Below are 16504 nucleotides of genomic sequence, written 5' to 3' on the forward strand. Positions count from 1 at the left end.
GTACTCATTTGAGACTGAGTTGACCTAGGGGAGGGCGGTTCAGATATTCGTCACCGATGTTGACTGTGAGTGGGAATCGAACTCTGTTCACTTGGTTCGTAGCACAGCGCGCTAACCACTATTACTACCGCCCCCCACTAGCCACTAGCCCACACCGTTCCCCACACACGAACACTCACGTGCACGAGCATGCACGTGAGTGCTTGAACCTCTCAGCTGCCCAGGGCGAAATAGTTTCTCCAAATGAAAGCCAGTGCGTCTAGAAAAACACCCCGTAATTCAAGAGAGGAGACAGGGAGGGGGAGAGAGGGGGAGAGTGGGAGAGAGACAGAGAAGGGGAGAGAGGGGGTCGGATACAGGGAGAGAGGGGGGGGAGGCAGAGATGGGAGAGAGATGGGGAGGGGTAAGGAGAGAGAGGGGAGAGATAGGTGAGGGTGAGAGACAGAGGGATAGAGGGTGGGAGTGAAGGGGAGACACAGGGAGGGTGGAGGGAGAGGCAGCGAGGGAGGGAGCTGACTCGTTGCCAAACATGGGGCAGTTGGCTTGAGGCCGAGGGGCAATTCCCCAGCGTCCACACCACGTGGGCAGCTCGCAAATTAGCACTGCCCCTCTCCCCCTCGTCCGTTGTACGTGGCTAGAAACTATTGCGAGAACGGGTCGACTGGATGTGGTGTGCAGGGCATGGAAATATTTTCTGGGTCGCCATTCCAGATACTCGCGGCGGAAATGAAGGTGCGGCGCTCCCCGTTCATTGTGCCACAATCATCGCTCAATCCGTTTCCAATCACTTGTGATTGGATTTCACATTCAGTTGTGTGTCCGTGTGTTCGTACGTGTGTGCCTGCGTGTGTGCCTGCGCGTGTGTCCGTGCGCGCTCGTGTTGGGGGAGCGGTGGCTCGACCTGAATTTTAATCCTGCTCATGGCCTACATTCGTGACGAATATCAGAACCGGTCTTGGGCCTCACCCCCGAGGTCCACTCCACTTAAATGAACAACTGTTGTGGTGTGTATACATCAGCACTGGGGAGACAAAGGCGGCCGGTTGTGGTGTGCCACCTACTCCCTCTTGTACGGTACCAGCAGCCTTCATAGGTGCTTGCTAACAGAACTTGCCCCAACAGTCAATTAAAGGCTATACAGGGGATCTTTGTTTTTTGTGTGTCTCCTTGCAACCATGTTTGTGTTTGCCAATTACTTGAATGGTGGTGCAGCGGTTAGCGCACTGCGCTATGAACCTGGTACCTCTGGTGTGATTCCCACTCATGGCCAACATCGGTGACAAATGTTTGAACCAGTTCTGGTGGTTGTTGTTGTTGTGCTACGGCAGCACGGTAACGCTACGCGGGGTATCGTTGTGTCACACAGACAAGCCGGCGGCGCGCGAGGCCGGGGGGGGCAGCGTCGGCGCCATCCTGGGCGGCATCATCGCCGCCGTCCTCATCATCGCCCTCGTCGTCACGGCCATCATGCTCTACCGCCGGCAACAGCGCCGGCGCAAGCCCGAGGGCGCCATGTGAGTCGCTTACCCGCTCACCTCATCGCTCGCTCGCTCGCCTGCTCGCTTCCTCGCTCGCTCAATCCCCTACTACCTCACCTCCTCGCTTATCTTCTTGCCTCGCTCGCTCTCTCGCCCCCTCGCCGTGCGGAGGATTCTCGCATGGTGAGGGGGTAGGGGCACCGGGGTTGGTTCTCGGTGCCGGGAAATGCGCGAGTGGGCGGACAAGCGAGTGAGCGTGCAAGCCCACAGCAGTGTGTGCACGTGTGTTTGTGCCTGCGTGAGTGCGCCTACTTGTGCACGCGAGTGAGCATGTAAGGAAGTGAGAGAGAGCATGTGAGCTGACCCGGCCTGGAGTAATTGTGGAAGTGAGCAAGATTATAGGCGTGCGAGCGTACGAGCGAGCGAACGAGCGAGCAAGGAAGATGGCAAGCGCGAGAGAACACGTATGACCTTGATAGGTGCTCGCTAACATAATTTGCCCCAACAGTCCGTACGGCTCCATCGGGCATGTTTGTGTTGTGGACGGTGGGTCTGTCTGTATGCGAGTTTGTACGTGTTTATTGTTGGTAAGCGTGTGTAGCATCTGTGTGTGTCTGTGTTTGTGTACATACAGAGACATCAGCACTGGGGAGACAAAGCGGGATCGTTATCTTTGTGTGCATGTGTCAGTGCACACGCATGTGTGTGTGTGTAAGCCAGCCAATGCGTGTGTTCGCTTGTGCGTGCGAAAGTGAGTGTTTGGTGCACTTGTGTGTGAATGGATGTTTACGTGTGTTTGTGGGGAGCGGTAGTGTTGCGCTTGGCGCACTATACTACAATCTCACGACCAACACCAGTTACAATTATCCTGGGCCTCCCCAATGTCCACTGAGCCTCAAATGAGTACCTGGTGCGGTGTGTAAAACATCGCCACTATAGAGACAAAGGCGGCCGGGCATGGGGCTGGCCACCCACCCCATATTGTGCCGGCCTTCATAGTTTCTATTTGCTAACAGCACTGACCTCAAAAGTCTGTTGAGGCTATACGGGGGATCTTTGTCTTTTGTCATACGCACGTGCGTGCGTGCGTGCGGGCGGGCGTGCGTGCGTGCGGGCGGGCGTGTGGGCGGGCGGGCGAGCGAGCGTGCGAGCATAGACGCTGAGTGTGGTGGACTGGGGGAAGCCGTGCGGAAACAGCAGCAGCAGCTTCATCTATAATTCACCTTTCTTACCTCCTCTCTGGGCCGACCCTTGTCCATGACCCATGACTGTTGACCTGTGACCTGTGACCGACAAAGTCGAGAAGCAGCGACCGCCGTCAAAGCGAAGGGACCGCGACGTGTTGGGGAGACGCATCGCCACACCGCGCTTTGCGCGTCTCTCCGCTTGTCCACACGGCGCTCTGCATCGGAAAAGGAGTGTCTCTCACAGATATGCTCCTTGTCTAAAAGGAGGTCTGGCAGGTTGCCAGCATTGGTTCGAATGAGCCTGACTGCTGATCAGAGACTGGATGTTAAAACCGGTCCAGAGTTTGCTTTTGTTGAATCAATACCGCTGAAAACATTCACTCCATGTACATTAAGCCGCGGGGTGTGGGGAGGCGCGGGGTGTGGGGGGTGGTGTGGGGAGGCGTGGGGTGTGGGGTGTGGGGGGTGGTGTGGGGAGGCGAGGGGGGTGGTGTGGGGTTTGGGGAGGCGCGGGGGGTGGGGGGTGGTGTGGGGAGGCGAGGGGGGTGGTGTGGGGTGTGAGGTGTGGGGAGGCGCGGGGTGTGGGGAGGCGCGGCGTGTGGGGTGTGGGGGGTGGTGTGGGGAGGCGCGGGGTGTGGAGAGGCGCGGCGTGTGGGTGTGGGGGGTGGTGTGGGGAGGCGTGGGGTGTGGGGAGGCGCGGGGGTGGGGAGGCGCGGGGTGTGGTGTGGGGAGGCGCAGGGTGTGGGGAGGCGCGGCGTGTGGGGTGTGGGGGGTGGTGTGGGGAGGCGCGGGGTGTGGGGGGTGGTGTGGGGAGGCGCGGGGTGTGGGGAGGCGCGGGGTGTGGTGTGGGGAGGCGCAGGGTGTGGGGAGGCGTGGGGTGTGGAGGGTGGTGTGGGGTGTGGGGGGTGGTGTGGGGAGGCGCGGGGTGTGGGGAGGCACGGGGTGTGGTGTGGGGAGGCGCAGGGTGTGGGGAGGCGTGGGGTGTGGAGGGTGGTGTGGGGAGGCGCAGGGTGTGGGGAGGCGTGGGGTGTGGAGGGTGGTGTGGGGTGTGGGGGGTGGTGTGGGGAGGTGCGGGGTGTGGTGTGGGGAGGCGCGGGGTGTGGGGAGGCGTGGGGTGTGGGGGGTGGTGTGGGGAGGCGCAGGGTGTGGGGAGGCGTGGGGTGTGGAGGGTGGTGTGGGGTGTGGGGGGTGGTGTGGGGTGTGGGGAGGCGCGGGGTGGGGAGGCGTGGGGTGCGGGGGGTGGTGTGGGGAGGCGACGGGTGTGGGGGGTGGTGTGGGGAGGCGTGGAGTGTGGGGGGTGGTGTGGGGAGGCGACGGGTGTGGGGGGTGGTGTGGGGAGGCGTGGGGTGTGGGGGGTGGTGTGGGGAGGCGTGCCTCGTTAGTCTTAATTGACTCTGGGCTCCAGAGGGATTGTGGGAGAAGTGGTCGATTTGTTCCAGGGTCTTATGACACCTCGGGGCTTCTCCCAGACTCCTCGTCCACACAGACATGGAGACACGTGCAGACACACATAGACATGCTGACATAGACAGACAGAGCCAAGACACTTAGACACCATCCTTTTCCACCCATTCTTGTATCCACCCATCAACACAAAACCCAGTCGCCCAGTCACATCGCCACCACCACCCCCTCCATCTCGGTGAACTGCTCCCCCGAATTTACAATTGGGAGGCAGCCCCCTCCTCTCCACCTCAGCCCTGTTTATTTTATTTATTTGTATTTGAGTCTAAGCGGAATAAGAGGATGAATCTCCACAGCAAATATTGACGAAACAGTTTTTTGGCTGGTCAAGGGCTGGAGGGTGCGTTTGGAGGGAGGAGGGGAGAGAGGGAAGAGGGAGGAGAGGGGGGAGCCCTGAAGAGGCTTCGCGCAGGAGGCAGCGTCGTGCCGCCAGTTGCAGTCATTCACTTGACAGGGACGGCCACACGGCGACCCATGCGTACGCGCCCGTGTCCAAGCCACGGTCATCTCAGTCGACCCAGCATGGCAGCTGCTGGCAGCGAGCATTTCAGACTTCATGGGGTGACCTGAAAGTGCACCTCGCATGGCACGCACTGTGGTGATGTTACTGCCTCTTGGTGGAGAATGGTGACTGCTCGTCAACACACGCACATGACAACAGTGAAGACAAAGATTTCCCATATAGCCTACACAGGCTCTTGGGTCAAGTGCTAATTTAGCGAGCACATTATAAAGGGTGGTGTGACCACCGCCACACCTGGCTGCCTTTGTCTCCCCAATGCTGGTCTTTACACACCGCAGCATGTAATGATTTAAGGGTGAGTTGACCTAGGATAGTCCCATGAGCAGTGGCGAACCACTGCTCTACCACTCCCCACTAAACAGACGTACGCACACAGACACGCGTACATGGTGCACTCGCGATGCCAGCAGCGATGATTCACTATCCACGGGGGTGAGGGGGGGGTGGGGGCTGGGGTGTGATGTCCCCTCCCCCCCCGCGCCGCGTACGTCGATTGTCGCGCCGTGCGAATCGTCGAGATTGCCCAGGCGGTAATTTCTATTGATTCCCGCGCCTCGCGATATAGCGCTGGCCTCGAACAGCCCCCCGGGCCTCCCCCCCGCCCCCCCCTCCTGCGTCGGGGTTCATTACGGGGCGGGAGGGGGCGGGGGGGGTCTCCGGAGAGCCGAGCTTTAGGGTTTTACAACCGCGCCACTCGCGGCGCGGAACAGCGGCGGCGACGTTCGTCGGCGCTGTGCGTTTATGGCGTCCCGGTCGCTCGGCGCGGTGCCGCCGGGCTTTCTTTATTTACTCGTTTGTGGCATCGATCGGCTCCGCACGGCCACCGGTCTCCTCCTCCTAGGAGGCTCTCCCCGTCCAGGAGAGCGCTGCCGCCGCGATGGCGCCATCCCAGGGTCCACCACCTGCTCCTCGCCGGCTGCAGCGGCGGCGATCGCGGTCGCCGGGCCACCGTCGGGAACGTCCCTCTTGGACGTTGCCCCGAGCCGGGCTTCCCGAATGGGCACGGCCCGCGACCCGCGAGCGGCGCCGGGTCGAGTGCCATGGCCGTCCCCGAGGTCCGACGGGGCCCACGCTCGCCCGGGTCTCGTCGCGCGTCCGTACGCGCCGTCGCGCCGCGTGGCGAGCCGGAACATCCGGCCGAAGACGAGCCGCGTGCCCCGACTCGGCCCCGATCGGCGCGGCGGGTTTAGGATGGAGGTTTTGGCACCGTGGCTTTTGCGTGGTGATTTTGGGACGGCGGTTTTTAAAGCGCTCGTCGGCACGGTGGCCGCCGAGCCGCACGTTTGGGGCAGCGGTGACGGCGCGGTGCGGTTTCGAGGTAAAGTTAAATCGTGGCGCACGTCCTCCCGCGGGGGGTGGTGGGGGCGCCAGGCCTCGCCGTGCCGGGGCCCGCGCACCGCATCCCGCCGCTCGCGGACACCGCCGTTCCCGCGTCGACGCCGTAACGAGGGAGTTATTAACGCCGCCGCCGCCTGCCACGGGCACGGTGGTCCCTCCTCCCCGCCGGGTGGAACCCCGGGAGGGCATCCGTCGCGCCGCCCCCACCGCCGCGCGCCTCTCGGCGGCAGGTGTGCCGTGAATTATTAACCGCAACGATTCGCTCCCTTCGTCAAATCTGCGTTCATTACCTCCGCCACCACCGGTTGATTAACGGCAAACCCCGTTTTGATTTTGGGCAGGACGCGCGCGATGATTGAAGATTGCCGAGCGACCGCGTTGCGCTCGCGTAAATTTGTTATTGCGCTCAAACGTTTCCGTCCCAGCCGTAACGAACGCCGCGGTAAATCACCGGCGCCGTGCCGCGCCAGGACTCGACGGGGGCGGAGGGGGCGGCGTCTCGTTACCGCTCGCCGGGCGCCGAGGCTTCATTAGCGGCGCCGCGATCGATGCTGCCGAATCGCGATAAAATCAACCCCGAGAGCGTTTGATTCGCATCGGTCACCCCGCGTGGAGAGGGAGTCCCCGGCGACGGCTCCCGGCTCGCGGCGCGGCATTGGGAGCGCCGATCGGTGGAGAGAGCGGCGCGGAGCTGCCGGGAGCGCCATTCGTCACCTTGCGGACGGTATCCTGAGGCACTCCTACTCCCCCTCTCCATGTTTTGCGCTCGGCACACCGCATCCAGTATACCTTCTCTCGCAATGGCTGCGACTATTTGTCACGTGCCATCGGCTCTGATCCCCCCCCCCTCCCCCGTGCGGCACGGGTTGATCATCGCGCTTGCGATGATTAACCCGTGGGGCACGGTAATTAAAGAGCGTGCTCCGAAAGTGGCGTCTTCCCGGTTAAACGTATCGTAAACGTATCCGCCAAACAATTAGCGATCGGGATGGCGCCGAGCGCGGCGCTTTGCGATCACTTTAATTATTGATGCACTTTGCGCCGCGCCGCCCGTCAGCGCCATCCCGGGTGGATTATGCCTCCCGCTAATGTGCCGATCAGTCACCGCGCGAACACCTCGACCCGGACAACCAACTCACCCCCCCCCCCCCCCGCTCGTTAACCGCCCTGGCTACCCGGCGAGCCCCTAATGGATCCAATTAAAAGATCTGGCGCCGTGGCACTCGCCGCAAACGCGTGGGTGGCCGGGTTCCGCGGGAGAGATAAATCTGTGAGCGGTGGAGTCGCGGTGGAGGCCGCGGTGGAGCCGCGGACAGTCCCCGGTGTGGAGTGGGGGGGGCGGCAGGCAAAGGGGATCAAGGGGAGGGGCAGGTCGAGCGACTTGTCGGCTTGTAGCAGGATAGCGGCGTGGGTGGGATTGCAGAGAGGGAGGTTGCGATGGGTGGGACACGACATGCGCAGGGCGGAGGAGCAGGAGTGTGGGGTGAGCGACACGCGGACATTGGGTATTGACCGTGGGGGGGGGCGGCCCGCTCGCAGCGGCCCGGTCTCCGGTGGCGGCACAACAACGTGGTGCTCGATGTTGCACTGTGGCCATCCTTGCAGCAGTGCACAGGGAACACGTATCCTGGGCCCACTCAGAAGTAGTTCTGAGGTATACACTTCTGCGGGCCATTCTCTTCAATGGACTCACCCGCATCACTCGCCTGCATTTCTCACCCACATCACTCGCCCACATCACTCACAGCAACAAGAGCAGTTCAGTTCCCACAGCATCTGCATGTGATTGTATCTCAAGGCACTTGACACAAATACAACAATAAGCTGCATTGGGAAGGTGGAGTGGAGCTGCACCGCGTCCCGAGAGAGGAGAGAGAGAGAGTAGCGGCACAGCACCGGCTGGAGAACGCGGTGGCGCTCGCAATTCTTCCCCCGCAAACAGCAAACACAAAGAGCCAGTTGTTGTTTTTTTTGCCTTCGAACACGCCACCTCTAGATTTCCAGAATGAAGGGAGGCACGGGGTTCATAGCGGTTACAGCTGTGGCTGCGTGGGATTCGTGGAGGATCGAGCAGGGGGGGAGAGGGGCGGAGGGCGGCTGCCTGCGCCAAGCCTCACTGCCGGGCGGGCACGTCTGAGGAGCTTGATATGAACACAAACAGGTAAATACAGAGCCATGGGGTGAGCAAGACAGGTGCGAACAGCGCAGGGAGGGAGTTGGATCGTGAGCTCTGACTCCACACACGAGGGGAGAGGGGCCTCCTCCCTCTCTCCGTGGGGCAAACCCAGAGGGATCTCGGATCTCTAATCATCACGGCCTCGGTCCGCGATGATGAGAGCCGTGCAGTGCACTGTTTGGTGCAATGCCACCATCTCGGTGGGTGGGTGGGAGGGTGGGTGATTAAGACAGGTTGAGATTGTGCTAGGGGAGAAGAGAGGGTGGGGGTGAGTAGGGTGGGGTTGGTGGGTGGTGAGTAGGGGTGGGGTTGGTGGGTGAGTAGGGTGGGAGGGTGGGGTTTGGTGGGGGTGAGTAGGGTGGGAGGGTGGGGTGGGTGAGTGAGTAGGGTGGGAGGGTGGGCTGGGTGGGAGGGTGGGGTTCGTGGGTGAGTAGAGTGGGAGGGTGGGGTTGGTGGGTGGGTGAGTAGGGTGGGAGGGGGGGAGCAGGACGTGACTGTGAGGCGCAGGCTGTGTCCCGGGGCTGCGCTATCTCGCCCGGCCGCTCTGTCGCGAGGCCGCAGCTGTGCGCGGTGTGGCCGGGCCCTCGCCCCGGGCCCGGCACGCGGGGGGAGTTCGCTCGTTCGTCTCTCGCCGGGAGGGGACTGCGCTCGTCGTGTGTTCTCCGCTTTCCTTCTCTTCATTTTTGAGATTCGTGCAAGTACACACGCGTGTGTGCGCGTACGCTAATGCACACGAGTGCACGCGCCCACGTGGGCTTTCACCTCCGGCGTGACACGGTCTCGTCATTGGAGCCCCGGCTCGGGATGTGACGCCTCGCTTCCCCCTCCCCCGCGGCCGAGAGTTCTATTTTCTGCTCGCGGTTTTAGCCTCGAGGATGACACTTTGTATTATCCTGCCCCCCACATCCTCCCCGCCACATCCCCTCCACACCCCCACTGCCCCCACCGCCATCGCCGCCAATGCCACCGCCCCCGCCACCACTACCGCAACCACCACTGCCGCTACCACCACCGTCAGCGCCACCTGCATAGCCACCAGCGCCGCTTTGAAGGACGAGCTCATTGATCCGTTTTACGAGGGCGCGGGAAACTGCCGCTGGCGGAGGCACAGACGCATCTTCGTCTCTAGCCCGATACGTTCTCTCTGAATATCGGCGTCATCATCATCATCAGCATTGCCAACGTGGTCATCCCCGTCGCCAGGTCTTAATTCCTCACTAGATATTTATCTGATGGCTGCTGGACTGGAGCAGGTGGCACCAGCAGCAGCAGTGATTACAACAGCGATAGGCGTAGGGGCCACAGGCTGCTGGAGCAAGGGCTGTTTGCGAGCACCTATTTGCAGTAATGTGCACGAGGGGATGAAGCTCCACTTCCGGCCGCCTTTGTATCTTATGTTATTAGATTTATATTACACCTTTACTTGAGGCGCTAACATAGTTTGATGTAATAGAATGATTTAGATGGCAGGGGCGTGCGGGAGCTGAGGACTGATTGACCTTGATGGAGGGTTCTTAGGGGTCACGAAAGGGGAGGACAGGGATGGGAAGGAGTGCTCATTTTAGGCTGAGTCGACCTAGGGGAGGCCCAGAATTGGTTCAGATATCACTGGTGTCGGGCTTTGGACACAGGTCGACAGGATCACGGCGCTGCGCGCTCACCACTGCGGCACCGCTCCCCATGCGTGCGCACGGCCATCGATGCGTGTGCACGCACCGCGGTGCCGACGTCCCTTGCTTGCCAGACACGTACCTGCCTCGTAACGGATAGGCACGTGACGTGGAACCTGACACCTACCTCACAAGTACCTCGCACGTAAGCTGACATACAGTACCGACACACGCCCTGAATTGCGCCGATTAGGGCGTTGGGCCCCCCCTCTCCGAATCGTCCCCCCCACCCCCCTCCACCTCCAATATTTCAAATGTATCTTCCTCCTCCTCTACTTATCTCTCCTCCCTCCTCCTCTCTGCTCTCCTCTCTCTCCCCTGCTCTCCTACCTCCTCTCTCCCCCTCCGCTCTCCACATTGCCGCACCAGATGGACCGGCGGCATTGTTAGTCTCCCATTCTCCCCGGCACACTCGGCACTCAGCAATTTTTATTTTGTTTTGCCGAATCGACGAGTTTTGTCGCTTGCCATTTTCACCGCCGCGCCGGCGCCCCCACGCCGAACCCCGAGGGCGCCACTGCCGGCGATGGAGGCCGCGGCACCAGCGGCTCATCACGTGGCACAGCTCGTTAAGCACGCCCCGTGGAGGCCGCATAGATAAATAAATAAATAACTGGAGAACCCCGGTTCTTCACCGACGCTGTGCCGATGGGCGGCGTCCTGGCGAGCAACGGCCCACACCTGCATCAGAGGCCGAGGGGTCAACATGCCCGTCGCCCCGAGCGGCGGTTTATCTGTGATGGGGTAAAGTGTGGGTACTCCAACCTCCCTCTTGCTGTTGAGATCTTAGCTGTTGAGATCTTAGCTGTTGAGATCTTAGCTGTTGAGATCTTAGCTGTTGAGATCTTAGCTGTTGAGATCTTAGCTGTTGAGATCTTAGCTGTTGAGATCTTAGCTGTTGAGATCTTAGCTGTTGAGATCTTAGCTGTTGAGATCTTAGCTGTTGAGATCTTAGCTGTTGAGATCCAGCTATTCTCCCTTGCCTATCCTGCTCCTGCTATTCCATGCCCCCGCCCCCAGCTACAACCACCCCCATCACTACCCCAACCCCTATCACCACCCCTATCCACTACCCCTATCACCACCCATATCACTACCCCAAGCCCTATCACCACCCCTATCACTACCCCAACCCCTATCACTACCCCTATCACTACCCCAAGCCCTATCACCACCCCTATCACTACCCCAACCCCTATCACCACCCCTATCACTACCCCAACCCCTATCACCACCCCTATCACGACCCCAACCCCTATCACGACCCCAACCCCTATCACTACCCCTATCACCACCCCTATCACTATCCATCCCCCTACCCCTCCTTAGCCACTCCCACCTGTCCTGTCACCATAATTACACCACCACTTTTAATAACCCCAATCTTTATCTCCACCACTATCATCTCACGTAAAATTTCACAATTGCTGTGAAGCTCCATAGAATAAGGCGCTATATGAGTCTATATAAGATCATATTGTGGCGTTGCAAGTCGCGTGGCCGCGAGTGGCCTGCTTCTGCGTGGCGCTCGCGGTTTTGCCGCGTGTCGTTTACCACGTCGCCTGCTGGAGAGCCGTCCGGCGTGAGCCGTGCGATCGCACCGCGGCCGGTCGTGTGTAGCCGCTCCTGCTACCGTCGCGCGAACGTCTCGAGATTGTCCGCCGTGCCCACGCGGGATTGTCTGTGTGACGAGCCGCCGCTGTGCCCCCCCCCCTCTCGTCCCGTGCATGCAGGGAGGAGCCTCCCCCCTCCCACAAGCCACCGCCCCCCAGCAAGAAGGGAGACCACGGCAGCAACATCCGCGTGAGTGGGGCACGGGCACCGAGAGACTGAGCGGCAGGGGCCACGTTGTCTGTGTCTCTGTCCGTCTCCCAGTCCGTCTGTTCCCCCAGCCATCGGCCCAGTCGCCCGTCCGTCCGCATGTCAGTCTGGGTGTCTCTTTTGACTGAGATGACTGGCAGATGCACAACCTGTGCCCCCTGCTGTGCCAACTTGCCGTGTTTTAGCCGCCCGGAACTTCGCTCGTTGTTGGAGCGTTGCTTCTCTGCCGTCCTCTTGTTGGAGTGCGACTGCCTTCAATTGCCGAGTAGCATCACGAGCCTCCTCTAGAGAGGCCCATCTTGACGCCGCTGCTACCGGTTATTGCTCCACATCCTCTTGAACCACATCAGCTTCACCTCTTCACCTCTTCTGTAGCCCTTGCAGCACCAGCTTAGCCCCCTCGATCCAGCCAGATGGGCACGCGGGCGACGTGACCCAGCCAACGCAGCTTCGCCTACCGGCAGAGTTCACCTATGATGGGACTGTGTCCAGATCTGCCAAGGATCTGCGAGCTCCTCGCACAATCTAGTGTGCAGGTAAAACCCAGCATGGATCGAAAGTAGGCAGGGCCAGCCTAAATATTTCAAACCTGCGCAGATGTTCCTCCTTGTAAAAAGCTCCACACCCCAACACAGACACGTGTATCGCCTGTCGCTCTAGCCGGCTCTCCCACAATGTCGCCGTCTCTCTCTCCCTCCTGTCACAGCACGCCGCTCGGTGCTGGCGATGCGACATCGCACTGCATGGCGTTGCATTCCCAATGCGCGCTCGCTCCACCAATCGCCTGTCGGTCGGAGAGGTCCTCCGTGGGGAATCGCGCACCGCTCTATGGAGCCAGTCCCTCTGATGACAGTCTACTGCTGATGCTACTCGTAGTAGACTGTCTGCTACTCGTAGCAGCAGTAGTAGCAGACTGTCTAATACTTCTCATAACAGCAGTAGTAGCAGACTGTCTACTACTGCTTCTCGTAGCAGTAGTAGTAGACTGTCTACTACTACTACTACTCATAACAGCAGTAGTAGCAGACGGTCTGCTACTCGTAGTAGCAGTAGCAGTAGACTTTTAAGACACTGACGCCTTCACGACTACCAACGTCGGCATGTTTCCACAGCTGGAACACCACGTCCTGTAGACCTCCTCCCACTATAACTGCGAGTCACGTGGCACCTATGCCAGGAAAAGTCCTGATGACGCCGATAATGGTGATTATGTTGGCGATTATGATGGCGATAATTTTACTGATTATGATGACGTTGTTGATGCTGGCGATGCGGATAACCCCGTGTGTAGATGATGCCGCTGGAGAACGACAACAAGGATGAGGAGCTGCAGAAGATGCCACTGCAGTCGCAGTACTACGACACCGGAGCGCCCAACTCCAACTACCCGGACCACACGGTGAGGGGGAGCGGTGGGGAGCGGTGGGGAGCGGTGGTGAGCGGTGGGGAGCGGTGGGAGGAGATTGAGGGGCACGGGGAGGGGGGCTGGCGAGGAGACGCGGGCGAGTACCGGTGTGTGACGACGTAGCGAGTCGGCCGTCAGAATCGTCTTTCTCTCCGTCTCCACTCGTGAGTGTTTGCGATCGTGATGATGATGGCGGCCCGTGTCGCGACGAGCGACATTGTCGGTGCCGCGCTCCGCGAGCCGACCGTACGAACGAGGTGGAGCGAGCCGACGGAGGCAGCCTCCGCCGGAATGAGCCACTCGCCCCCCCCTCCCACCCGGCAACCCACGGCCACCGGTCCCGTCGCTCCGCCGTGGCGCTATTTGAAGACTCAAATTCTGAAACGCCGTGGAGGGTTACTGGACAAATGCCCCCGCCACCGCCCTCCCACCCCCATCGCCGTGTCATCAGGTTAAACCCCCGCGTCGCACTGCCCAGCGGGTTGACTCGTTCAGGGGGAAAAGGGGGACGAGAGGGGGGGGGTGAGGGTGGAGCGAGGGAGAGAGGAGGGTGATGCTGCTGCAAGGTCACCGCTTCTGCCTCCTACACCTGCATGTGTAGGAGGCAGGAACTGATCGGTACAGAGATCTGGTGCAGGCGGGGCTGTGTGGGGCTGTGTGGGGCTGTGTGGGGCTGTGTGGGGCTGTGTGTGGGCTATGTGGGGCTGTGTGGGGCTGTGAGCTGTGTGTGGGCTGTGTGTGGGGCTGTGTGTGGGGCTGTGTGTGGGGCTGTGTGTGGGCTGTGTGTGGGGCTGTGTGGGGCTGTGTGTGGGGCTGTGTGTGGGCTGTGTGGGGCTGTGTGTGGGCTGTGTGTGGGGCTGTGTGGGGCTGTGTGTGCTCTGTGTGGGGCTGGGCTGTGTGGGCTGTGTGCTCTGTGCGGGGCTGTGTGGGGCTGTGTGGGGCTGGGCTGTGTGGGCTGTCTGGGGCTGTGTGTGGGCTGTGTGGGGCTGTGTGGGGCTGTCACAGCCACTGATGTTCGGCCCAGGCTGAGTGAGAGATCTGTCCAGGATTGCCGTGTGTAGAAGATGGCCACCCTCGACGGGAGAGAGGGGAGTGGGAGTCACGGGAGCAGCCGGGCCTGTCCCCCACACCCCGCCCCCTTCCCCCCCCGCCCCCTTCCCCCCCCGCCCCCCTCCCGCCATTCCCTCTTCCTGCCACATTGACAAATCGGTGATGGCGATAGCCGCGATCGCCACTCATCGATCAAACACGGGACGATCAAATTGTTCCCAGCCTCTCCTTCCCTCGCTTCTAATCGCTCACTCATTCACTCACTCACTTGCTCACTCACCATTTCGTTCACTCACAAATTCACTCACTAACTCACGCATTCCACCAGCACAAGTCAATGGTTTTTCATTACGTTGGAATATTTGTTTGTTTCGCAAATTCCAGCTCCGACGACTTTGCCCGTCGTGCATGAATCCGTTTCCCTCTTTGCGTCGCGTTCGTGACGAGCGTGTCGACGCCTGGCTAGCTGTGCGCAGCGGGGATGGCGAGGCCAGTCGGAGCGCGACTCGAGGGAGTCGTTTCTTGAAGTCGTCTCCCGGGGCCACGGGACGGTGCGCCGCTCACTGCCGAGTCTCGCAACGACGCGGCGGTCGCTCCCCGGCGAGACGGATGATCGATTGTGGCCGCGATCGCAACCCCGGCGGGCGAGTCGCATGGCCGGCGTGCGTGGCGTGGGGAGAGACGTGGGCGGGGAGGGAGACGTGGCGTGGGGAGAGACGTGGGCGGGGAGGGAGACGTGGAGTGGGGAGAGACGTGGGTGGGGAGAGACGTGGCGTGGGGAGGGACGTGGCGTGGGGAGGGACGTGGGTGGGGAGAGACGTGGCGTGGGGAGGGACGTGGCGTGGGGCGGGACGTGGGCGCGGAGGGAGACGGAAGAGAGGGTGGGCAGCGATGGAAGAGAAAAATGAAGGAGCGGAAGATGGAGGAGAACGATGTCGAGGAAGATGAAATGGGAGAGAGGGGAGAGAAATATTGAGGAGGGAGAGTAAGAGAGATGGTGGAGGGGAGAGGGAGGGAAGGGCCGTTTCTGGGGCACAGGCTGCGGCGGCTGCGAGCTGCCTCCATTACGGCGGCAGTCATCATTTTAAGAGACCAGATGAGACGTCTCCAAGCGCGCTCCACAAACCCTCAGCCCGCGAGACGCGGGCACGGGAGGTGGGGAGGATGGGGGAGGGAAGGGGGAGCAGATAATGCGGGAGGGAGCCGCGGCCACATCGTTGGCGAGCGTGGCGATGAGGGTGTTTGCCGGCGAAGTCTCGGTCGAGTCGACGATGACCAAGCCGACGGAATCGCCGAGCTGCGACGATAACGAAGGCTCCGGCCGTTGCCACCGCAGACGCAGTTCGCCCGCCGTGCCGAGATGGGAGCGGCGTGTTTTGGTTGACGCGCTGTGGGGTGCCAGAGCTTTGGTTCCGGCTCGGCGGGAGGCTCAAGAGCGGTCGTTCTTCCGTTTGGCGGTGACGGTGACCGGCGTGGCGTTCAACACGGACATTGAATTCGATTGCCCACGTCCGGTCGTGGGGAGGAACTTGCAACATAATTTTTTTTTATTTTGGTTTCAATCTTTCGTGACTGCAGCAATTCATATTCTTTGGTTCTTTTGTTCACAACACAAGCGAGCGTCATCCAGAGGATGACGCTTGTATTGTGATCGAAACGTAATTTTTATTTTATTTACTTTTATTATTATTTTTTCTTCTATCTACATGACTTTACCAAAACAACCAAAGAATATGCATTTTGCCAAAACAATATCTTGCGAATCGCCGGGTGATTTGGTGGCATGAGAGGATCGGAGCGTGCCCACGAGGGTGCCTGCCTCGGAGATGGCTCGGCGATGTCGTCTCCCGTGTGGGCGCCGCATGGGTTATCGCATTGCAGAGCCATGAGGGGTCTGAGGCTTTGATCCAACAGTGGATTGATCACGGCTGGTGGAGTTGCCGCTGAGAGCGAACAAGCGAGGGTTGACGTGTCACGAGGAGCCGCGGGGGCAGCGAGCGCCATCACGTGCGTCACGCTCGCTCCCCCTCGCTCTCCCCCGCTCTCCCTCGCTCTCCCTCGCCCTCCCCCGCTCTCCCCTGCTCTCCCTCGCTCTCCCTCGCCCTCCCCCGCTCTCCCTCGCTCTCCCTCGCTCCCCCCCCCCGCTCTCCCTCCCTCTCGCTCTCCCCCATGCTCGTTATCCCTAATTGGTAAATTGGTGGAGCTGGTTCTTCATGCCGCGACGTTGATCAGACTCCAACTGGCGGCCGTGATGGCACTTCGGTGACGCCAGCGCTAATAGCTGCTCGTGTGACGCGTTGGTGAGCGGTGTGAGGGTGAGCGGGTGGGTGTGAGGGTGAGCGGGTGGGTGGGAGGGTGAGCGGGTGGGTGCGAGGGTGAGCGGGTGGGTGCG

At 60.9% G+C, this 16504-nt stretch overlaps 1 protein-coding gene across 1 annotated transcript in view; it reads left to right on the top strand.

The window, feature by feature from the left end:
* The window catches only part of LOC144942881 (nectin-1-like), a 48281-nt gene that overhangs the window by 11518 nt on the left and 20259 nt on the right, over positions 1-16504 (top strand). Inside the window, exons 7-9 of the mRNA XM_078869882.1 lie at positions 1367-1514; positions 11570-11639; positions 12949-13056. Of these exons, the coding sequence (XP_078726008.1) occupies positions 1367-1514; positions 11570-11639; positions 12949-13056 (326 nt within the window). The remainder of the gene's footprint in view (positions 1-1366; positions 1515-11569; positions 11640-12948; positions 13057-16504) is intronic.

Source organism: Lampetra fluviatilis, chromosome 29 (assembly GCF_964198595.1).
Source record: "Lampetra fluviatilis chromosome 29, kcLamFluv1.1, whole genome shotgun sequence".
Lineage (NCBI taxonomy): Eukaryota > Metazoa > Chordata > Hyperoartia > Petromyzontiformes > Petromyzontidae > Lampetra > Lampetra fluviatilis.